General features: G+C 38.0%; 5 protein-coding genes across 8 annotated transcripts; 2 read left to right on the top strand and 3 right to left on the bottom strand.

Moving 5' to 3' along the window:
- The first annotated feature begins 4,009 nt into the window (after nucleotides 1-4,009).
- LOC119070938 (putative gamma-glutamylcyclotransferase CG2811) lies at nucleotides 4,010-4,801 on the top strand. Its single transcript, XM_037175483.1, has 3 exons — nucleotides 4,010-4,092; nucleotides 4,153-4,381; nucleotides 4,436-4,801. The coding sequence occupies exons 2-3, from the start codon at nucleotides 4,202-4,204 to the stop codon at nucleotides 4,733-4,735; spliced, it is 480 nt and encodes a 159-aa protein (XP_037031378.1). The 5' UTR covers nucleotides 4,010-4,092; nucleotides 4,153-4,201; the 3' UTR covers nucleotides 4,736-4,801.
- A 194-nt stretch (nucleotides 4,802-4,995) lies between these two features.
- LOC119070936 (RCC1-like G exchanging factor-like protein) lies at nucleotides 4,996-6,914 on the bottom strand. Its single transcript, XM_037175482.1, has 4 exons — nucleotides 6,711-6,914; nucleotides 5,889-6,632; nucleotides 5,655-5,816; nucleotides 4,996-5,434 (listed from the first exon to the last, which is right to left on the bottom strand). Exons 1-4 carry the CDS (start codon nucleotides 6,811-6,813, stop codon nucleotides 5,097-5,099), a joined length of 1,347 nt encoding a protein of 448 aa, XP_037031377.1. The 5' UTR covers nucleotides 6,814-6,914; the 3' UTR covers nucleotides 4,996-5,096.
- Nucleotides 6,915-10,417: 3,503 nt separating this feature from the next.
- Nucleotides 10,418-12,580, bottom strand: LOC119070926 (zinc finger protein 501-like). Its single transcript, XM_037175469.1, has 2 exons — nucleotides 12,364-12,580; nucleotides 10,418-11,662 (listed from the first exon to the last, which is right to left on the bottom strand). Exon 2 carries the CDS (start codon nucleotides 11,636-11,638, stop codon nucleotides 10,478-10,480), a length of 1,161 nt encoding a protein of 386 aa, XP_037031364.1. The 5' UTR covers nucleotides 11,639-11,662; nucleotides 12,364-12,580; the 3' UTR covers nucleotides 10,418-10,477.
- Nucleotides 12,581-13,457: 877 nt separating this feature from the next.
- Nucleotides 13,458-16,756, top strand: LOC119070932. Of its 4 annotated transcripts, none has more exons than XM_037175479.1 (4): nucleotides 13,458-13,566; nucleotides 15,680-16,381; nucleotides 16,453-16,503; nucleotides 16,556-16,756. In XM_037175479.1, exons 1-4 carry the CDS (start codon nucleotides 13,560-13,562, stop codon nucleotides 16,585-16,587), a joined length of 792 nt encoding a protein of 263 aa, XP_037031374.1. In that variant the 5' UTR covers nucleotides 13,458-13,559; the 3' UTR covers nucleotides 16,588-16,756. The 4 variants fall into 4 exon arrangements, with proteins under 4 accessions (XP_037031374.1, XP_037031373.1, XP_037031372.1 ...); XM_037175478.1 differs by having other exon boundaries at nucleotides 16,450-16,503; XM_037175477.1 differs by having other exon boundaries at nucleotides 15,680-16,390; nucleotides 16,450-16,503.
- A 3,251-nt stretch (nucleotides 16,757-20,007) lies between these two features.
- Nucleotides 20,008-22,237, bottom strand: LOC119070929 (dolichyl-phosphate beta-glucosyltransferase). The gene is made up of 5 exons (XM_037175473.1): nucleotides 22,018-22,237; nucleotides 21,779-21,953; nucleotides 21,486-21,679; nucleotides 20,609-20,723; nucleotides 20,008-20,547 (listed from the first exon to the last, which is right to left on the bottom strand). The coding sequence occupies exons 1-5, from the start codon at nucleotides 22,087-22,089 to the stop codon at nucleotides 20,144-20,146; spliced, it is 960 nt and encodes a 319-aa protein (XP_037031368.1). The 5' UTR covers nucleotides 22,090-22,237; the 3' UTR covers nucleotides 20,008-20,143.
- Between the last annotated feature and the right edge of the window lie 261 nt (nucleotides 22,238-22,498).

Genomic DNA, 22,498 nt, shown 5'->3' with positions numbered 1-22,498 from the left:
TCCTTTAATTAGAAAAACTATTTCTGTTGTTTGTATCGACATCTAAACAATCATACTGTAAGAGAATTACTTTTTCAATCTAAATTCTTTTCTTCATTTCCGTCTGAGAACAACATTACGACTTACGACACATTTATATAGGACGTGCTAATACAGTCAGAGAAACATAAGTTTCGACACATTCGATTTCCACGTGGTAATACCTTTAATTGTTGATAATGTGTGTTGAATGAATGGGATTGTAATCAATGAATAAGTCGAAACTTATATTTCTCGGACTGTAGTAGACTGGTACTGTCGATAAAATAAACATTGGTATATACCTATACTAGCATGAATTGGATTGAAATTGTCGGCTCATATAATTCTCTCTGTATAAGCACTTTGGCTTACATATTTGTATTCAATGAAAAGTCTACAATTACGTGCTCTGTGACACTAAGAATGGTAAACAATTTGCGTGAATTGCTTGCTGTTCTTAGAATAGATTAGATAATTGCAAATAAGTCACATTTTCTTTATTGAAAACTAACATATTTTGGAGGTGAATTGTCGTTTAACTTTTTTGTTTGTACCGTACCAGGGACTTTGCCAGCAATTTTTTATTAAAATTCTTGAGTTACATTCGGCGACTTTGAAATAAGTGACGCATTTCTTTTCAGCTGTTTTTAGCTGGTCCACTCCATACAAATGTTCTCATTTTATCATCTGGTCGATATCTTCTTTTTATTTGTGATTATAAAACTTGAAATGAACGACTAATTCTTTATAACTAACTATATAGAGTGCAAAATAAAATTCAAATAAAAGTTGGATCATGAAAACATTTTTTTACGATTTTAATGCACAATAAAGTCAATTATTTACAAACTCCGACTAATTAAACTTTTTACCCACACGTCGCGTCATTTGTATTGTGTTTAGTCTCGAAGCATACCCCAATATTAGTTTAATGATCAACAAAAGGTATTATTTTGTTGATTGTGAAGTATTTATGAATGCAGAAATAAACCAGCTTTTTAGTCATCGTTTTTTCGACTAAACAATGTGTGATATAAATGAAGAGCCAATTCAACATATTCGCACAATAGAAGTGTTATGATCAACGGCGTGACCTTGAGACAGTGGAAAAATTCAAAAAGTACATGCAACACTATCATACTAACAGGAAATCTGATCACTGCCTAGGCCATACTGAGAGTTGCGAAACACCGGGTTTTCTTTAATTTCCATCATATACCAATATGTTTTCAGTCTGAGAAAACCCGCTAGCCACGGCCCTGATAAGCAAAATTCTACTATATCAAGAAAGAATGGTTATTCGTTTACCAAGGGATGAAATTGAAACTTCCAACAAGAGCGAAGCGAGTGAAACCAAGTGACAATTACAAAAAGAAAGACAAAAAACGCTTGTTAACAAGCAATGACATAAAAGTGTAGTAGACCGGCATTTCATACATTTAAAAGTAAAGCAAAAGTTCAGTGTAAAATTTATGGTACTTTTATGGTACTCGACTGATATCTAGGAATAAACTAAGATGTTTTTTGAAGTGAATATTGATTAATGTATATTTGGGGTATAAGAACCTAATTTAGGTGGTTCTACCCAAACCATACATCTGATCTCGGCTTAATTACTGAAAGAAGTTCATGTTACTTTGGCTTCAATTTAATAAAAAAATGTTCTACGAAGGGCCAATCTATACTCTATTAAATCATTGGAAACAAGAGTTCAAAAAATGAAAATTTTCTCACCTGAACCGTCATCATACGGTCTCATACGGTCAACAAAACGCCATATTCTTATCGCATTTGAGTGGAGATGGAGAACGCCGTACGATGAAAGGAATCATTAACTGAAAAAGCAGAGAGTGTGGTTCAAGCATAAATGTAGACTACAGGTTCAAGGTTTTTTTAGTTTTGCAATATTTGTATCCATTAAGAGGCATGGATTATAAACTCAGCTGAATTCACACCCGCCCTGAACAAAAATAAAGTTTTACCGAAATGCACCCAAAAATTGATCGCTGTTCTGAATAGAGGGACCCTAGGGGAGTTCAAAACGATGGTCCGTTAAGCTGGACCAGATGCTTCCCCAGCCCATACAATTTTTTCCTTAGTTGTATGGGTGTGGGGAAGCATCTGGTCCAGCTTAACGGACCATCGTTTTGAACTCCTCTAGGGTCCCTCTATTTAGAACAGCAATAAATTTTTGGGTGCATTTCGGTAAAACTTTATTTTTGTTCAGGGGGGGTGTGATGAAATTAGAGTCTAAATTTGGGGCTTTCGTGATGTATTTTCTTACAAAAATCCTCTTAGAATGTGAGACGACTATAACCACTACAAATTCGTTAGATGATTCAAGTCACAAGTAAATCTATTTAAAGCTAACAAATTTGTAATCGTTTTTAAGTTTAGCATTCTTCATAAAGGATTCCTTTCGGAATTGAACAGTTATTAAGGTTCACACGGAGTTGTATACCAATCTAACAAGGAAAATTATACAAAAGCTTTCCTCATAGGAACTCCTAAACAGTATTCCAATTTTCCTAACTGCAGAAACATTCACCACAAATTTGAGTCTAAAATCGATAAAAATTAAATAATTATTTCAGTGTAGGACCTGCTGTGTCTTAAAACTCATCTTGGTAAATGGGAAATCGATTAGTCTATTACAAAGCTAGGTGCGTTTTGTTGCAGACTGTAGTGTCCAGTATCTATAAGTGAGTGGTAATTACCGAATCTATATAACTCAAGCATATTTGGTACTTTGAAACAATAGTTATTTGTGTATCTGTTTTGGACGATTGTTTTTAGGCAATTTCGCGAGTTGTGGCCCGAACGAAGTGAGGGCTACATGCGAAAGTGCCTAAAATCAATCGTCCAAAACAGATACTCAAAAAATTTTTCATGTAAGGGGTCGAAAACCCGAGAAAAATCTCGAAACTCCCTCATTTTCGGCCCCGACACATGAAATAGTACATTACTATACCAGTGGCTCTCGGATACTTTTACTCATCTGGATACGAGATATCAAATTATTTCACGAGTAAAGTATGGCGTTTTACTTTACGAGCGAGGGAAAGGGTCTTCACTAGCGAGGGAAAGGCCACATTACCTCACTAGTAAAGTAAAATATATTACATCGATTTAGTTGTAACATTTTGAAAGATCACTTTTGACGGAGTGCATCGCTTATTTTTGTCGTAGTTGTCGGTAACAGATGACACAGTTCCCAAAATATTATCATGTTCTCAAACTTGTTCTGCAAATTATGCATCGACGTCGAATCAACAATATTTGATCGAGACAAATTCAGATTTCAGTCCGATAAAACCTGAATTTTTATTTTATGATTATGATGTCACGCTGTGCCGGGGTAATCCACCTTACAGTCTGACGATGCATAATTTTTGAAAAGGAAGGCCTGAGATAATAAAATCAGGTGTTTACATTGCTAACGATACAAAATTATTGATTTTGTTTTACTTGTTCAACGCGATAAGTGTATAAGACATAACATTAGGTTGGTCGGTCCCATTGTTTCGTATGACTTTTTGAGAACCGAATTGAACATTTGATAATAAACTTGCTGCTACCAACTTTCGAAAAATGAAAACATTGTCAGTCTATTGTAACGGAGCTAAATCGATAAAATTTCATTTTTCTTATAATTTGCTAATGTCACACATTAAACTGCACTTTATTAAACTATTGGTACGCCCTAGTATCACGAGTAGCTGTAGCTACACATAGCGACGTAAAGGAGATCAAATTTTTTCTTTTGTTCTCCTGTCAAGTTGAAGTTTCACAGTATAACAAAGGAAAAAATTGAGTTAGGTCTCTTTCGAGTCACTATGTGCAGCTGGAGCAACTATCGGACCGTGCGTGTTTCCTACCTCGCTAGAAACAGTTAGACTATCGGATCGCTAATTTTTCCTTTCAGAAAATGTGTGAGGGTATCATCGTTGCGGTAAAGAGACCAAGACACGATTTTTCGCTAATTTGTTACATATTTAGATATGGTTTGCGTGTAATGTGTGTGCATGGCTGTGTTAGCCTATTAGTTGACAGATTAGTTAGACTTTGATTGTTGATTCTTTCTATTTATTCAGCCGAAAAGTTTCTGTTTCGATTTACGTTTATTATTAGCACCTTACTTAACGGCACCATCGAAGTCATTGCTTCCCCTCTCTGCACAATGTATGTCTTTGTATACGGGACGTTGAAAAAGAATTGTCCGAATAGTTATGTGCTGGAAAAGAGCGAAAATGGTAAGGCTGAATTTGTGTGTGAGGCCAGAACAGAAGAGCTGTTTCCATTGATTGTGGCGTCCAAATACGAAGTACCATTCCTGCTGGACCAAACAGGAATCGGAAATGTATGAAATAAATTGAAGTGTACTCCATCTGAATTAATACCTCTCCCGTTACAGCATGTACTCGGCGAAGTGTATGATGTTGACGAAAAAATGCTCGATACATTGGATAAATTCGAGGGAGCTCCCTTGCTGTATAAGAGACGTTTGGAAGTGGTAAAGCCGGTGAATGGTCAAAGAGATGCTTCGTTATCGGCGTGGATATTCACGTTTCATAGTTTCCACGAAAAGCTACTGAAAGAGACGTTCTATGACACCTATGTATGTAAGAATTACGATTTGCTGCGCTCACTATCTGGGAAAATGTCACCCGAAGACAGAGCACAATTTTTTAAGGATTTGCGAAGCGAAATGTGAAGACTGGATCGTGGATTGTGTGCATGATGTAGCTGAATAAATCAATCAATCGGTCTACAATTCTTCTCTCACATCACTAATTAAGGGAAACAAATTGGAACGAGGCTTAATAGCAGAAGTGCATGACGTCGAATCCCGAGTCCACCTTCAGTTAAGGATTTCTCAGGAGTTAGATCTTTTGGAACTTAAAGTTTTCAAATTTTTCAGACTCTTACTTCGGCAGCTGAAGGTTCTCGTTAAAACCAATTCATTTGTCTACTAAGAATTCTGTTTATTTCGACAACAAAGTGACCTAGTCCACCAATTTCGTCACTTAAATACAATGTCCAGTGAATTACATTCCACAAAAAAACTCTCCTCATTAAATGAACGGCTTACACAACGCCAACGTATGATCCACACCACAGCTGACTTTCAACACTTTAGCCGTAACAGCAATTTTAAGCGGAAAAAATTGATCATCCGTATTGCCAAGTCCGAGGCAACCGAGTTTATTGCGTCCCCACATGTACACATCGTTGTCACTGTTGATCGCTGCCATGTGGCTAATGCCACACGAAATTGAAGTGACACGAGATTCTGGGCTCAATTCATTTCGGCCGAATAGTGTTGCCGGTATTTGAGTGGGTTCCTTTATATAGTCGACTTTTGGACCCAGGCCGAGGATGCCATAGCCCCACGTGAAGACGTCACCGTTTTCTGTAATTGAATGTAGAGAAGACACATTTTTAAGTAAAAATGAAATGTATGGTCCCATGTGAGCGGGATGTGTGAGTGGCAATGATCGAAAATTCAGAGAATGCTATACTGAGGCCAAAAATGTTGTCTCATGCAACATTGGCTGATTTGGATTTAGAAACTGAGACACGAATGGGATAACTTCCTTAATGGGTCTTTCACAACTATTTTACAGTCTTACCATTAAGAACCATACAGAATGAGCCACCAGCAGCAATGTCGACAATTTTCCCCAAACCTTTTGTAAAGCTTACGAATTTCGGTTCATTGACTTGTTGACTGTCTCCTACTGTTTCGAGTTGTCCATATTCAGCATTGCCGAACCCAAACACTTCGCCCTTATCTGCAATAAAAACCGAAGTAAAGGTTGAGTCCAACCATTGAGATAACACATGCAAATGTAAACGTTATTCACCATTTAACATCAGCACACAATCAACAGTGCCGGCAACTTTGACTATGTTCTCCGTAGAAATATCTCCACCGATCAACGTTGGCACATCGACCGATTTGTAATGACCTAATCCAGTTTGACCATCGGCTCCCCATCCACACGAAAATACTGTTCCATTGTTCAACAGAAAGAGACTATGGTCTTGACCGCATGTGATGCCAGCGATTTTTGTACCATTCAATTCTTCGATTCGATGAACTGTCTGACTTGCTGCGTATTTTTCATTTTCCACCACCGGCCGTCCGCACTGTCCGTACGCATTGTTACCCATTGCAAAAACAACACCATCCTCTGATAGTGCAAGCAAATGGGCTCTACCGGCAGCGACACTTTTTATTTGAATTTTACAGTCATCCGTACGCTTCGGGAGTGCTATTGGCGCTGGGTATATCATCAGTTCCATGGGTCGATTTGTGACGCCTCCAAATTTGTGGAAACCGACTTGAGAGTCTGTATTGATGCCACAGCCGAAAAGGCTGATGTCATCAGAACGTTTCACGGCGAAAGCTGAAAATCCATAGCCACAAGCGACATCGATTACGTCTTGCACTTCAGCGAATTGTAGGCGGGATGGATGTTGAACGAATTGGGTGTGTTTCAGTTTTTGTTTTTTGAGTGATTTTTGGTATCCGAGAGCTCCAGTTGCTGCATGACCCCAGACATACACACGGCGTTCAGATTTGGAAGCGAGAGGATATCGGTCAACTACACATAGAGAAAAAGGATTTATTGGACTTAAAACTGCGTTGTGATTGATGTGCAAAAATTGTCGGCAATTCTTACCCGGTATTTTGTCCTTGTCCTGTAGAATGACGCACTTTTTTATTTTGGTCGCAAAGTGCCGCCTGATTTGAACGTTCAGAACTGGGATCAGTGGTTTCAACATTTTTGTAAATTTATTTTAAATTTACTAGCTTAGCAATGTACAGTGGAAGTGTTTGAAATCATTTTGGTAAACACCATGCTTCACATTTCGAACAATAACATTCAGTGACATTTACTGTCACATCGAGAATATTCGCATATTCGAGGCGCACAATTTTGAATTGACAACCTTATGTGCGCGACAAAGTGAAATATAATCCAAATAATTGAAGTCAGAATAGGTCAGGTCTTTAGTACGACATTTCCATTTAAGTTTTGTGTGGTTTTCTTGCTAGGAGACGACAAAAGGTGAAAATGTGAACAACTCGTATTGACAACGTTGTATGAATAATCAATCATCGGTAAATATCAATCGCCACACCTTCGATCAATGAATTAGGTCAACGCTGGCACGCGTAATATTTATCAGTATTGGAATGCACAATAATTCACCGTTCACCATGGCATGTACATATATTATTCAACATTGCAGCACGATACGTTGACCCGATGCTTCCGCACAATCAGTTTCGATCCGCTCTGGTGAGACTTCCCGGCGCGTCGAAGTGATAAATCATTTGGTATCGCCGCGCTCTGTTTGAACTTGCTTTTACTTCAGGTTCGGTCTAATTTTCTTTTCTTGACCTCTTACCTTTTACGGTTTTTTTTTTCACAGAAATCACAGCATGCAATAGTATTTTTCCTAACGCGTGCTAAGAATTTTTTTTTAGCGAACGAAAGGTATCGAGCTCGCTAAACAAGCCTCTTAGCATAAGTTAGGAACAACTTTTTGTTTATAGTGTGTCGGAAATGAGCGACTAAGTCGCGATATTTCGACACTAGATAAACAAAATGTGCGATATATCGGACCATAACCTGTCCTTAAAAAAGGCCAGGTTATGCGTCCTGACATATGTGCGATATATCGGACCATAACCTGTCCTTAAAAAAGGCCAGGTTATACGTCCTGACATATGTGCGATATATCGGACCATAACCTGGCCTTAAAAAAGGCCAGGTTATGCGTCCTGACATATGTGCGATATATCGGACCATAACCTGGCCTTAAAAAAGGCCAGGTTATGCGTCCTGACATATGTGCGATATATCGGACCATAACCTGGCCTTAAAAAAGGCCAGGTTATGCGTCCTGACATATGTGCGATATATCGGACCATAACCTGGCCTTAAAAAAGGCCAGGTTATGCGTCCTGACATATGTGCGATATATCGGACCATAACCTGGCCTTAAAAAAGGCCAGGTTATGCGTCCTGACATATGTGCGATATATCGGACCATAACCTGGCCTTAAAAAAGGCCAGGTTATGCGTCCTGACATATGTGCGATATATCGGACCATAACCTGGCCTTAAAAAAGGCCAGGTTATGCGTCCTGACATATGTGCGATATATCGGACCATAACCTGGCCTTAAAAAAGGCCAGGTTATGCGTCCTGACATATGTGCGATATATCGGACCATAACCTGGCCTTAAAAAAGGCCAGGTTATGCGTCCTGACATATGTGCGATATATCGGACCATAACCTGGCCTTAAAAAAGGCCAGGTTATGCGTCCTGACATATGTGCGATATATCGGACCATAACCTGGCCTTAAAAAAGGCCAGGTTATGCGTCCTGACATATGTGCGATATATCGGACCATAACCTGGCCTTAAAAAAGGCCAGGTTATGCGTCCTGACATATGTGCGATATATCGGACCATAACCTGGCCTTAAAAAAGGCCAGGTTATGCGTCCTGACATATGTGCGATATATCGGACCATAACCTGGCCTTAAAAAAGGCCAGGTTATGCGTCCTGACATATGTGCGATATATCGGACCATAACCTGGCCTTAAAAAAGGCCAGGTTATGCGTCCTGACATATGTGCGATATATCGGACCATAACCTGGCCTTAAAAAAGGCCAGGTTATGCGTCCTGACATATGTGCGATATATCGGACCATAACCTGGCCTTAAAAAAGGCCAGGTTATGCGTCCTGACATATGTGCGATATATCGGACCATAACCTGGCCTTAAAAAAGGCCAGGTTATGCGTCCTGACATATGTGCGATATATCGGACCATAACCTGGCCTTAAAAAAGGCCAGGTTATGCGTCCTGACATATGTGCGATATATCGGACCATAACCTGGCCTTAAAAAAGGCCAGGTTATGCGTCCTGACATATGTGCGATATATCGGACCATAACCTGGCCTTAAAAAAGGCCAGGTTATGCGTCCTGACATATGTGCGATATATCGGACCATAACCTGGCCTTAAAAAAGGCCAGGTTATGCGTCCTGACATATGTGCGATATATCGGACCATAACCTGGCCTTAAAAAAGGCCAGGTTATGCGTCCTGACATATGTGCGATATATCGGACCATAACCTGGCCTTAAAAAGGGCCAGGTTATGCGTCCTGACATATGTGCGATATATCGGACCATAACCTGGCCTTAAAAAGGGCCAGGTTATGCGTCCTGACATATGTGCGATATATCGGACCATAACCTGGCCTTAAAAAAGGCCAGGTTATGCGTCTTGACATATGTGCGATATATCGGACCATAACCTGGCCTTAAAAAAGGCCAGGTTATGCGTCTTGACATATGTGCGATATATCGGACCATAACCTGGCCTTAAAAAAGGCCAGGTTATGCGTCCTGACATATGTGCGATATATCGGACCATAACCTGGCCTTAAAAAAGGCCAGGTTATGCGTCCTGACATATGTGCGATATATCGGACCATAACCTGGCCTTAAGCCAAATCCCTTGACTCCGGTAGCTTCGATCAGACAAAATTCAGAACAAAGTCTTCAGAACCTTGGTGATGATTAGTGACCTTTGTGATTATTTGTCCCAGTTATTTTATTTGTTTTACTTTCTTATATTTATAGCGCTTAACTCTGACTTGAAACTGTTACTGTGATTTATGAATAAGGATCCGTCGGCTAATACAATACACACACGGAATTTTGAAAACCGGCACATTTTCTGTTTACTGATTTTCTTTTTTGAATTTTGCATTTGCACTTATTTTTAAATGGAAAAATCAAAAACTCAGAAAATGTGTCAATTTTAAAAATTCCTTGAGTGAAGAATTATTATTAAATACGAATGACTACTTGCCAGCGCTGGCGAACAGCATATTATAGACTATTCACACACGCGAGCGATTATCATCTTATAGACTAAACTTACGAAGAAAATAAGCTTGAATTTCAGAAATTGTAACGCTGCAAGTGTGAAGTGATTCACTTTACAAAATATAACAGAATGCACTATTGGCCAAAACAAAGACAAAGACTTGGACTTTTAAAATAACAAAATAAAATTTGACAATACTGCGCTTGATCTTAAAGTTTAGAAGCAAAAGTTGGTCACATATCACTTTTTTCTTGATTCGTTTCATTAGTTACTCTTTCATCTGATATGTTTCTACGCTATTTTCACACTTCCTTAGCAATGCATACTTAGCACATTTCTATAAGATGCCTTTCAGAATTTCAGAAAATTTCCTCAAATTTGCCCATTTAAATTGGAATTCAAATTGTGATTTATCCCTCGTTGCCCATTCGATTAAAGTATAAAATGCAAAAGATCATCTGAACAAATCATCATATATTCGACCGTCGATAGTTGAGACTTATATATTTAACAATCTTCAAATTCTACCTTTTCCGCGCATGATTCCGTAGTACGTGAGTCTTAACTAAATTGTATGTAGCAAATTTGGAACCACAAATGTCGCATTGGTAATTCTTCTCTTTAGTATGCGTTAATATGTGCCGATTCAAAGCACTTTTGGTCCGAAAAGCAGTCGAGCACACGTTACACACAAATGGTCGCTCATTGGTATGAATACGTATATGTTCGACCAAATTCGGCTTCAAATGAAATCCCGCTTTGCATAACGTACACTTGAATTTAAACTCCCTGGAATGTGTTAGAACGTGGTTGCGTAGACTCGATCTATGCTTGAACGTCGCCGAACAGGTGCTACACTTGTGACTACGATCATAGGTGTGCACAGTAAGATGTAGACGAAGACTGCTGTTACTTGAAAATGAGGCCGTACAAACTGGACATTTGTAATCGTGTTCGTACTGAGCGTTCTCATAGCCATGGTGCGATCTCAAGTGACAATTTAAGGCATTTATTTGCTTAAAGGCTGCTGGACAGTGGCCACATTTGAATGGGGTCTCGCCGGTGTGTATTCGAACGTGAGCATGCAGAGCGCCACTCTGCCTAAACGTTTTCGAGCAATGTACACATTGGTATGGTCGTTCCTTCGTATGCGTTCGGATATGTTGTGTTAGATGATACTTGCGGACAAAGGCGTGTCCGCACACTTGACATTCAAATAGCTTGACGCCAGCATGAATCTTTTTATGAACGTCTAAGCTCCGCTTGTGCTTGAAATCACTGTCGCATAGGTCACACTGAAACTCTCGAACGTAACTATGGGTCCGAACGTGATTGTTCAAAGTGTACTTCTGTTTGAAGGATGCAGAGCAAATGGTACATTTGTGCGGTTTGTTCGATGACGAACCCTTATGGGCAAGGCTCACATGTTCAGTTAAACGTTTCCGATCCGCAAAATCCATTCCACAGTCCTTACACTGTAATATGTGGCTAGAATTCTGCTGGTTTTCTTGCTTCGAGACTGTCTCTTCATCGTGCAATGTTGCCATGTGTCGATCTAATTCAGATTTAAGGTTGAAATTCGAGAAACAAAAATCGCATTCATAAGGTTCGGATGAGCTCTCGCACTGAGCGACGTCCACGATTTCAAGTTCTGGTTTGATGAAATACTCGTCTTCGGTTGCCATGGCTTCATGTAGTCTGTATGTTTCCTGAAAATAATAGTATGTCGTTTCACAAGTGTTGTAATGTTGATTTTTGGGTCGGGTACTGAGATAATTATTTTCCTAACTTATGCTAAAAGACTGTTTTAGCCAATAAGAGGTTTCCAGCACGAGCCGGAGGCGAACCGAATTCGCTTAAAATAATCCTTTAACATAAGTTAGGAACATTGTTTTTCCTAAACGACGTTAGAAATACGCAACGAAATCGTGACATTTTAACACTAGTTAGGAAATAGTTATTTATGCCACTCACAAAATATGCAAACTTTAGATGCCTCTCTGGCATAAAACGTTGAATGCAACTCGATGCAAAGTACTTTATTAGGCTCACGATATGTATTATGACACACATAATTACACATCTAGAGCCCAATAAAGTACTTTGCACATCGGTTGCATACAACGCTTTTCGCAATAAAGGCAATGGAAAGTCCTACTTTTCGTCACTAGTTGCGAAAATAGTTATTTTCCTAACGCATGCTAAAATAATTTTGGTTGATCACCCGAAAGAAAAGTAGAGATAATCAAAAATCGATTAAAACTGTCTCTGTAATGCTGAGATAGTAGATTTAATATCCTCTGTCTAAAGATGATGGACCACCGCTATCTTTATTGGAAGCACATTTTTTGGACTCTGGTTTTAACGGTCTTGCATGTTATATTTCTAAATTAGAATCAGTTTTGTTTACCTAATTCTTGATTGGTTCCGTAAGCCTTTTGGTGCAATTTAATTGCAACTTCTATTCTCGAACGTTTATATCGTATATCGGAATTTGTTTCAGATTAGTAGGCACTTTTAACTGTAATTATCAAACTTCCGGTTGTCTTTCAGTTCCGTTATAAACTTTACCAATTTATAAATAGTACTGTTGAATCTTTTATCATAACTGACGTTTTAATGAATAACAATAAACTCCGTCATTACACAAACGAAATGTCAATGGAAATTAAGAGGTTATCCGCGACATCTATGTATTGTCGTTTGAAATAGTATTTTATCTGCTGTCGGTAACTAGCTGTATTTTTGCCGGTAATTTTCGGCGGTAGTTATTTGTTTAATTACACTAGGCAACACAGGTAATGTACACGGATGGTGACATAGTGCGTTGGATAGGTCTTGGTGCCCTGAATATGGAGCACACCTCCGTTCGTCCCAGTCTGTGTGGAGAGGTAACATACTCGAATATATGACAATGAGAGTACAGCGATCCGGTCGGCCGTTGGTGTGATAAGTTATTCGGACCTCCTGAGTTCAAACAACAACACCGTTGGTCTCGATCACCTATCTGTGGTTCAGACAAGCAATTTTTTCGTCTGTGTGGGTGCAGGTGGCATTAGCATCGAACTATTCTGTCTGAATGGCATTACCTCCGCCCATATATTTACCATGGATAAATCAAATAAAAGGAATTTACAATCAAAAGGGCACTCTCAATATTTTAGAAAGGGATTTTGCTTTGCCAATGGCAGTTCGGTTGCGTTAATCCGGTGAAACCATCTACAACTTTGTTTCTATTGTGTCAGCATCATGGCCAGCTTTTCAGCTCCCGGCAGAACTCTTTGGGTGTAGGCCAGAGATCATTCGTTGAAATGGCTGGTTGCTCAACAATTTGTTCTTCGAAAACTTCCAATAGCCCGTATTGCTTGGGGTGAGGTAGAACAAAAAAAAAATATCTCTAACAGAGAGCAATCACTCTCTCCTATACCGAAACAGTCTGGTAGTAGAAATGCAGATATTTTTTACCGAAAAATGAAAAGGAAATCGAGAGCGTACAAAATTTGGTTAGTCGCAGGTAGAACGTTGAACGTTAAACAGCAAATTCAAATAATTAAATTGTGCTCAAAAATAAATTGATTTACAAACGAAATTTAACTGAAATCGAAAATGTCTGGTATGTAAATTTTATAAAAAACTCTATGAGTAGCATAACAAATTGTGTCATATTTTGAGAATTGTGTACGAATTTTTCCGTTCGTGATAATTTATCGTTTTCCATGAGACTAAAAAATGTCTTCGACTGTTAACGTATAACCATTACACTCCCCATTACCATTTAATCGAAAGGAAAAACAATTGTTGTCTTGTGACCAGGAAATCATTTCCTGGAAATGAGAAAAACCGGCTTTGAGCAAGACATTAATGACACATTTTCCGGCCACAAGACAACAAAAACAATTTCATCATAGTGGAAAGTTACCAAGATACATCTGCGTCGCAATACAATTTTCACTCAACTGCCTATGATAGAGTTTAGTGCAGAATGCGTATAGAGCACTCAGTGCGATAAAAGCCAAACAACCAAATTGACCTTGACATTGTTGTTCGGATATATCAGAATTCGACTAAGAATGAATCCTCGAATAATACATAAACATTGCAAATTTGGTATTTAGTTCAAGAGTTAGGAGTGATAATTTTTTTTTTTTTAATTTGTTCTGGAGTTCTAGCGGAGACAAGCATTTACAAGTAAATGTGTATGTGTGTGTTTTCATATGTATTTATTTTACCGCATTGGGCAAGAGTGTGTCGGTGGACGCATATCATCATTGAATTTACATCAACGCTATTTATCGCATACGGTGTGTATCTATTGTGCGCTATATACGCGACGTACATAACAGTAAACAAATTTACCCAAGAGAGCTAAAGCAGGCATCCATAACGTTATAACCGAAATCGATTTCGTTACAAGAATAACGTTATTCGAGTAACCGAATTCATTTTCGTTATCGAATAACGTTATTATTAACGTTATTCGATAACTGAAATGAATTCGGTTACTCGAATAACGTTATTTGAATACCGAAGTTAATTCGGTTATCGGAATAACGTTATTCAAAAAACAGAATGAATTCGGTTATTTCAATAACGTTATTCGATTATTGAAATTAATTTCGTTTTTTAGCTCCGTCTTTCATTTTTTTAAAAAGAAACTGAATTTTTGAATATCGTTATTCGTATAACCGAAATTATTCGGTTTTCTGAATAACGTTATTCGAATAACCGAATTCATTTCGTTATTCGAATAACGTTATTTGAGTAACCGAATTCATTTGGGTAATCGAATATCGTTATTCGAGTAGCCGAAATGATTTCGGTTACTAATAACGTTATTGGGGATCCCTGAGCTAAAGGTTTTGCAAGCGAAATTATATCACTAGAAAAAGAGATGTTTGCCTACTGCGATAAAATACCTCACTAAAGGCTGTATATAAGAGACTCGTACTAATACTCACGCAAGCGCTCGTATATGTTCACGTCTCTTATATACAGCCTTATAGCAGTAATGTACTATTATTCAACAATGAATAATTTTCCGACCAGGTAGTAACATGAAATTATAAGTCAGAGAGTCAATTCATCAAAAATATAAATGTTTGCAAGATTATGTGAGTACCAACGTGAATGTTTATGAATGAGTTAGCGAAGCGAACGAGTGTTTGTTAGCATTCACAACGAGTACATATGCGATTGCGTACATTCATACAAGTGATTATGTGACTTACTCTCATTTGGTCAATTTTGACAAGCAAAACGTACACATAGTAATTACAACTTACCGATCACCTATGCCATAAAAATATAAGAATTAAAAATTAATTCGAAGAGGTATGAACAATGTGCCAGAGAAAATAGTTGATTGTAAATTTTTGAATACATTTTCGTCAATGCCGGTTGTTGCGTTCTTCGATTATGTTGTATTTGTTCTTTGGATCTTTTAATTATATCAGCATTTGTGCATTGGTGTACACTCACTGTATAGCTTTAGCATCAAATTCTTATTGACCGTCCAGGTTTATTTTAACTTTCATGATCCTAAATTCTCTGACGATTTAATTTCGATGTTTAAATTGAAGCGACAACATTTCCCACTTTTTTTTTTTTTTTGCTTATTGTTTACAGTGCCCCCCGAGTATAAAGCATTTTTTTCGTATTATTTCAGAGATTGTTCGGGAGCATAACAGATTTAAATTAATTTTTCTAACGAATCACCATTTCAATAGAAAAAACTGCATCTGGTACAGATGCCTCTAATGAAGATGCTACTTCATCTGGCATGATAGAGAAAGAATTGCCAGTTGCTGATTCAGAGAAGGAAAACGTGTGGGACGAAAGTAAACTAAGACTCATTGAGTATTCGTTGGGAAGTATTCGCAATGATGTTTTTAATATGCGGAACAATGACAAATACATGCAAAAAGAAGCGGATGACGGTGGTTTCGGCGCTATTTTTGATGGTTTTGATGCTGTATCTAGCATTGATAATCCTTTGAAAGAAGATATTGTGGGTTCCGGTAGTGAGGAAGAAAAGTTCGTTATAAAAGGAGGACTGAAAACACCTCATAACGGTTTAAAGCGAATTGAGAAATCCATAAATCATGCCAATAAGGACTGTGATACAGCATCCGACAGTCTGGAATCCAGCAACATTTTTGGTTGGAAGAAAAATAGGTCAGGATCTTTTGGCAACGCTTGGGACTCTACGGTTAATTTTCTAAAACATCCTTGGTCTTCTGTGCAATCAAATTCTAATCAATCACTTGACAAAAATATGGAGACAAACGAAGTCGACTCCCCAGACGCCTCTGAGTTGTCAAAAAAGCAAAACGAAGTTGTCCCCCGAGATAGCGTTAATTTCACTAAAAACAAGACTTCGTCGGCTTGGGAAAATACGACAAATTTTGGGCCGAATATTGCAAACAACGATAGGACAAGTAAAAACAAATAAATTTTAATTTGAAAACATTTGTTAGTAATTTGTTTCCTTTAAAAGTAGAAATGGATCCGCCTGTCTTTGACACGATTGGAGGAAACTACATTTCATCCGGTACACTACTTTATAATAAAAAAAAAAGTTTGAATAACTTTTTTTTTCTTAGCTTTGAAAAAACAGGACATGGTAACCATGTGAGATATCTAAGACACTGAGCAGAACCATGTATAGCTCCTTAGCTTCCAGCAGCGACATGTCAAAAATTTGGAGGATGGTGAGGATAGGATTTTTCAACGACGGCTATTCCATTCTTATTTAAGCAAATAATAATAATATACTGTGGGTGTATGACATGAAAACCGACAATCATAGCACTCAACCAAGCACTAGAACAGATTATTTTAACGGATATTTAGCCTATCTAATATGATCTGCCACAAAATAAACAACATTTTTTGAACCGCCACAAGTTCAATTTAATAGGAGCCTCTACAGTGGCAAAATTTGCAAAAGGTCATTTCAAACAGATTAATAGAAATTCGCACAAGTCAAATATTATTCTTTAATGAAAATTTGTCAATAAACAATTATGAGGAAAAATTTTATTATCGAAACCAAATTAATGTCAACAACTAGAGCATGTGTGTCAAAAATATAGTAAACCGGCAACTCTTATCTTTTAAACTGACAGGGTTGTATACACAGGTCCCTCTTGGAAAATCTGTTCATCTGCTTGGTTGCAGATGCTATGCGACAATATAATCCCCAATATTTAGACTTATTTTTATGAATGATATCAATATCAAAACTTGTCTATTTTATAAATAAATAAAAATTCGTGCGCCACAGCCCCAATCAATGAATATAGAAACATTAGTATCGGTTTGTTCCAATGCCATCATAGTAAAGACGACCATAGGTTGGGCTTCACCTCGTTTTATTCGGTAAAACAGGTACTTGGAACAAAACCTATTACGTAAGGATATCTTTAAATTTGTACTTAGAACAAAACAACCATGTAATTTGCTGCAAACACTTCGTTTTAAGGCCAGTTCATGGCTCTTTACACATTTGCGATGTATGTATATGACCATGAACTGGCCTTAATGATTCAATTTTAATTTCATTTCGTTTCTGAAAATGTGTACATTTCACACAAGATAAATAATGAAGTAACATGGTGTGAGAGATTCTTTTGAAAATCCACCTATCAAAATCGGACCAATTTCGTCTGGGATGGATATATACATGGTTTGAAAGGTCTTTGCCAGTAGACCTCAAAACAGGCCTCACACCTGGTTGCTGGAGGAAGATCTCCGAAGTTGGAAAAATAGTGTTTTTTATCCGAATTTTTTGGCTGTTATATATGATCATTCCAAGTAAGAGTGGGCTCGTTGGAAAGCTGAGCTTAAGTTCTTTCGGGTCATGCCTAGTTTGATTAGATTCTTTGATATATGTTTGCAAAAATTTGCAAGAAAAATTTTCAAAATATGTGTGAACTTTAAACAGGTCTGGGCTGGTACTGATGACGCTTAATGTGAACCTAAGATGCTAGTCGTAACATACATTGTCTAAGCTTTTGATTATGCAGTGCTGGTGATTGCTGACATAACAGAATTTTATGTTAATACAACCGCTACTCGTAAATCTCGCCAGCAATCACCAGCACTACAAATGAGGTATTTATGGAAAGCTTAGACAATGTATGTTACGACTAGCGTCTTAGGTTCACATTAGCCATCATCAGTACCAGCCCAGACCTGTCTAAACTTAACACAGATTTTGAAAAAAAAAAATCATGCAAATTTTTGCAAACATATATCAATGAATCTAATCAAACTAGGCAGAACCCGAAAGTACTTAAGCTCAGCTTTAAGACGCGCCCACTCTCACTTGGAATGATCATTTATAACGGCCAAAAAATTCGGATAAAAAACACTATTTTTCCAACTTCGGAGATCTTCCACCAGCAACCAGGTGCGGCTCGAGACTGTGTGAGGCCTGTTTTGAGGTCTACTGGCAAAGACCTTTCAAACCATGTATATATCCATCCCAGACGAAATTGGTCCGATTTTGATAGGTGGATTTTCAAAAGAATCCCTCTGTCGATTCGGCGCACAATAATAGTAGATTAATTTGCTTGCAAATGTGTTGTTTTGACCAAGGTAAATAAAGTGTGGAGGTAGTGCCATTCAGACGCGCATAAGCTCGATGCCACTGACATCTTTATTTAAAATGGTTGTTGAATAAGGAAAAATTTTGTTGACTGTGATTTACTCATGTTTTCGGTTACATATGGCATTACGTCCACACTATTGGTTAAAATAAATGAACAGTTTGAAGGAAATTTGGTGGAGTCACCCTCCTAAATAAATTTGAAGATCTAATACGTTTTTAATATTAATTTTGGTTTAATGGCAAATGAAATTTGTCGTGGATGGTACCTTTTCACCTGTTACTCATATGCGATAGAACAACACTGCTGTCGACTATTATTTATCGTTCAAGTACTTTAGAAATAAGAATAAAATTCCTATTTAGTTTTAGTATTAAGTCAACAATATTCAATTTTCTCTTGATTCTCTTGATCATGGCTCTCATTAAATTACAAATTGCATTACCAGATTTGAGTTTTTTTTTTCGTATTCGAGATTTGATTTTCATGGCGTTGTAAACTCACTAAATAGCAAAATACAAATGAAATGACTTCGGTCAACGCACTCCAAGAACAGGCACGAGTTATTGGAGTGCGTTGCTTCAGTGAGACAACTAAACACTAATTGCTGCTCTTCCAATTTCTAATCGAAATGACACATTGCGTCTGGTGGGTACGACGTGATTCATCGTACAGTAAGTAGCAGTTGCATTCGTCGTTAGCTTAGTGCAAATGTGTTGTAAGTAATAACCTTGGAATAAAATTGAAATTGTCTGAAGAATATAAATTTTAACAACCTTTTAAAATTCAGCTATTAAAGAGCCCAGCATTTCAAAACTCGACGCATGACGGGTCCATTTTACACAAAGTCTTTGACATTTGTTATTTGACGTCAGCGGTATTTTGTCCAACTGTCAGTTGAAAATATTTAGCGCACTAATGGCTTAGAAAAAGGTCACTTGTTTATCGTAGACTATTTTGTTTATTTGGCATCCATAACTTTTAGGAAATGTCTTGCACTCCACGCACTTACGCTAATTATGCTCTCCGTGTACGTGACAGGTTGTTCAAATATTAAGGAAAAGAGGCGGCGTTTTCATTGTCATAAACAAACTGTCAAGTGAACGGTGAGCTAAACGGCCTAGGTGCGCGGAGGCAATTACCTCCGCTACGAATTGTTGGAAAACCTTATACTTCGTACGAGGCTAAAAAATAAAATTTCGCCCAACCTTTCACAAACAGTAATCCCAATGTCAGATTATTCAGTCTGTTAAATTTTCCTTTTAAAATGCAGCCCAGTGTTCTAAACAAAATATTTTACCTCACACTGATCCTCCGGATGTCCAATATTCGTTCAATCTGTTGAAATAGACTCGAAAATTGCATCAGCGATTGAATTGACTGCAAAACATGAGGATTGAGATCACTTTCACACAATTATTCGAATACATAAATATCGCGGATTTAGCAAACTAATATTGCGACGAATGGCTCGCATTTTATTGAAATTCATGATTGAAAAATCCAAAATTACTAAAACAAAATTAGAAAATGGAACGAATACAAGAACACTGTGCGGGTTTATGTTCGATTTCTCGTTTACGATCGGTGTGGCTTCCTTTGCAGTGACCACGCACCAATCGTGTACCGAAACCAAATGAGAAACAAATCCCTTCCCATTTGTAACCATGACCAGAATGGCGTTACTTTCGATCCATCTATTTCAGTCCAATTAACGGCAACTTCCCGTATTGGCATCCGCAGCGCCTGCGCAATGTATAACAGTTCCACATCGAATGCCCATCGTTCCACGTGCATTATTTGGAATAACACCCTTGCCGTACGTCGAGTAAACATTTTGAAACCGCACTGAGTGTCACGAACGCCACGAACGGCAAACAACCAGACCAGAAAATGAAAGCCATGCATTAGAATTGTGCGGAAAAAACTGCGAGTAGCAATGGCATCGTCTTCTAGATGGGCACGTGAACCAATGACGATACCTGATTGGGGAAATTTCACTTTACAGTTTATCATTCATGAAAGATCATTCAAAACACGTACCATTTTCCGTCCATTGTTGGGTCATTTCAGCTTCGAGTTTGATAAAGTCACCAAATTTTGTGGCTCCATCGGCATCGGCGAACAAGATGTACTTTCCACGGGAACATTGAATGCCCTAAATGGATAAACTGATTAAGAAAAATTCGTGTGGGGACGTTAATATACTTGAGATCGCGTACACTGAAACATTGGTTGTCAGTTCGTAGGGATCCCACTCAATTTCAGACATTTAATATCCTCCTAATATAACAATCGGCGCATCTCTTAAAAAATGCTCAGATTTATAAGCTTGCGGACCCTGATGACTTTATAGAATATAATTCGTGGTGAACCCGAAAAGAGACCCTAGTCGGTTCCAGCTAAAGTAACTGGCACACACCTACAACTCTTTCGTATTTACCGGTTTTCCTTCTAAAAACTGACCACTTGTCTCAAATGAATCGCTCCTTCACTGTCTGCAAAGCTACAAAAGTCCTCTCAGCCTATTTCCAACTAACAAATCTCTACATGCAACAGATCTAAATTAACGTAACTGATGTCCAGTTAGTTTGCTTCTAGCTAGTACCAAATGGTGTGCTTATTTCGATGTTTATTCACAATTTATAGTCTCAGTTGCACCACAGCTTTGTGCTCTCTAGTTTCACTCTACGTTCCTTCTATGGACACATTTTTTCATACAAGCAACGCTCTCTCTAGCACACCGAAGAGAGAGCCTATCTGGAGAGAGCATTGGTTCAGGTTGTTGATTTAGAAGAAAATGTTCGTGGAGTCACATCAGGCAACAATTTCGTCATTAGATGACGTTTTCACCGGAATTTCACCGAATAGAGTGCACACTCAAGTCTACCGTGAAATTGATTTAAATAAAAATTCTTACCAAACGAACCGCTCCGCCTTTTCCACGATTTTCAATCAATTCCAACACTCTAACCTTCCCGGTGCCATGCAATTCGGAGTATTTCAGTGCCACTGAAACTGTTGCATCATTACTGCCATCGCTAACTACAATGACTTCGTACGTACAGTTCTTTTTCTCTAAAAATGCAATTGCCTCGTCAAGCATTAGCGGCACTGTAAATGTGAAACAGAAATACGGAAATGAAATGTCGCATTCCAATGAATTAATTTAAATTTAGAGAGAAATAAAACCACAAAGACGAATCAACTAACATCGTTTCTCTTCATCGTAGGCCGGTACGATGATGCTGAAATCAATTTCCGGATCCGAATCGATTGTCGGAAATTTTTCCTTTTCTTTGGTCCTTGGATTGAAAAAGTATTCCTCCTCTTTGTGACGTTTAATTATCGGATGGGGTGTCGTTATTGCCTTCATGCAGATGAATATCTACGATTGGCAAAACAAAATTTATTTACCACTGAGTCACACTGAAATCATCACAAAACTTTACCGCTACAAGAAATGTCACCAAAAAGGCTGAACCAAAGAAGAAAATGTTTTGTGGATCTGTCCATGACGACATTTTTAATAAATTAAATTAAAACTACAAAAGTGTAATGCCACGTTAAATTTCGGTTTAATTTTTAATTAAAAAATTTCATTCTGAAAAGATAAAGAATGCCACGGATTGACGGCTTCAATGTTGTTTACCAGATTATGACAGAACTACTGTCAAAACACAGAGCTGTCGAACAGTTGAAGCGCGCCGTGACGAACTGCAGATGCGAACAAATGCACAATCTATTGAATATAAACCACACAGGGATGTAAAAATCGAGGCAAAAATCGATCCAAAATCGATTCTCTAGATTCGCTGAAATGTGTAGCGTAAGTTACACTAGACAAGAATTTGAAGCGTTTGGAATGTAGACAAATGGGTGCGTTGGATAAGTCGGTGCCCTGAGTTACGAAATAAGCATCTGTCACAATGA

Source organism: Bradysia coprophila, assembly GCF_014529535.1.
Source record: "Bradysia coprophila strain Holo2 chromosome IV unlocalized genomic scaffold, BU_Bcop_v1 contig_106, whole genome shotgun sequence".
Classification (NCBI taxonomy): domain Eukaryota; kingdom Metazoa; phylum Arthropoda; class Insecta; order Diptera; family Sciaridae; genus Bradysia; species Bradysia coprophila.
Note: the sequence above shows the minus strand (reverse complement) of the source record. Positions and strands in the feature narration are given on the sequence as shown.

What these genes read in the sequence shown, in the direction of transcription:
- LOC119070938 (XM_037175483.1), top strand. Translation starts at nt 4,202, where the DNA reads ATGTATGTCTTTGTATACGGGACGTTGAAAAAGAATTGTCCGAATAGT. An exon ending in ACCAAACAGGAATCGGAAAT is followed by an intron (nt 4,382 to 4,435) that starts GTATGAAATAAA and finishes CTCCCGTTACAG; the next exon opens with CATGTACTCGGCGAAGTGTA.
- LOC119070936 (XM_037175482.1), bottom strand. Translation starts at nt 6,813, where the DNA reads ATGTTGAAACCACTGATCCCAGTTCTGAACGTTCAAATCAGGCGGCAC. An exon ending in GGACAAGGACAAAATACCGG is followed by an intron (nt 6,633 to 6,710) that starts GTAAGAATTGCC and finishes CTCTATGTGTAG; the next exon opens with TTGACCGATATCCTCTCGCT. An exon ending in TTGTGTGCTGATGTTAAATG is followed by an intron (nt 5,817 to 5,888) that starts GTGAATAACGTT and finishes TTTTTATTGCAG; the next exon opens with ATAAGGGCGAAGTGTTTGGG.
- LOC119070926 (XM_037175469.1), bottom strand. Translation starts at nt 11,638, where the DNA reads ATGGCAACCGAAGACGAGTATTTCATCAAACCAGAACTTGAAATCGTG.
- LOC119070932 (XM_037175477.1), top strand. An exon ending in TGCAAACAACGATAGGACAA is followed by an intron (nt 16,391 to 16,449) that starts GTAAAAACAAAT and finishes TTCCTTTAAAAG; the next exon opens with TAGAAATGGATCCGCCTGTC. An exon ending in AGGAAACTACATTTCATCCG is followed by an intron (nt 16,504 to 16,555) that starts GTACACTACTTT and finishes TTTTTTTCTTAG; the next exon opens with CTTTGAAAAAACAGGACATG.
- LOC119070929 (XM_037175473.1), bottom strand. Translation starts at nt 22,089, where the DNA reads ATGTCGTCATGGACAGATCCACAAAACATTTTCTTCTTTGGTTCAGCC. An exon ending in CTACGATGAAGAGAAACGAT is followed by an intron (nt 21,680 to 21,778) that starts GTTAGTTGATTC and finishes TCACATTTACAG; the next exon opens with TGCCGCTAATGCTTGACGAG. An exon ending in AAGGCGGAGCGGTTCGTTTG is followed by an intron (nt 20,724 to 21,485) that starts GTAAGAATTTTT and finishes TTATCCATTTAG; the next exon opens with GGCATTCAATGTTCCCGTGG.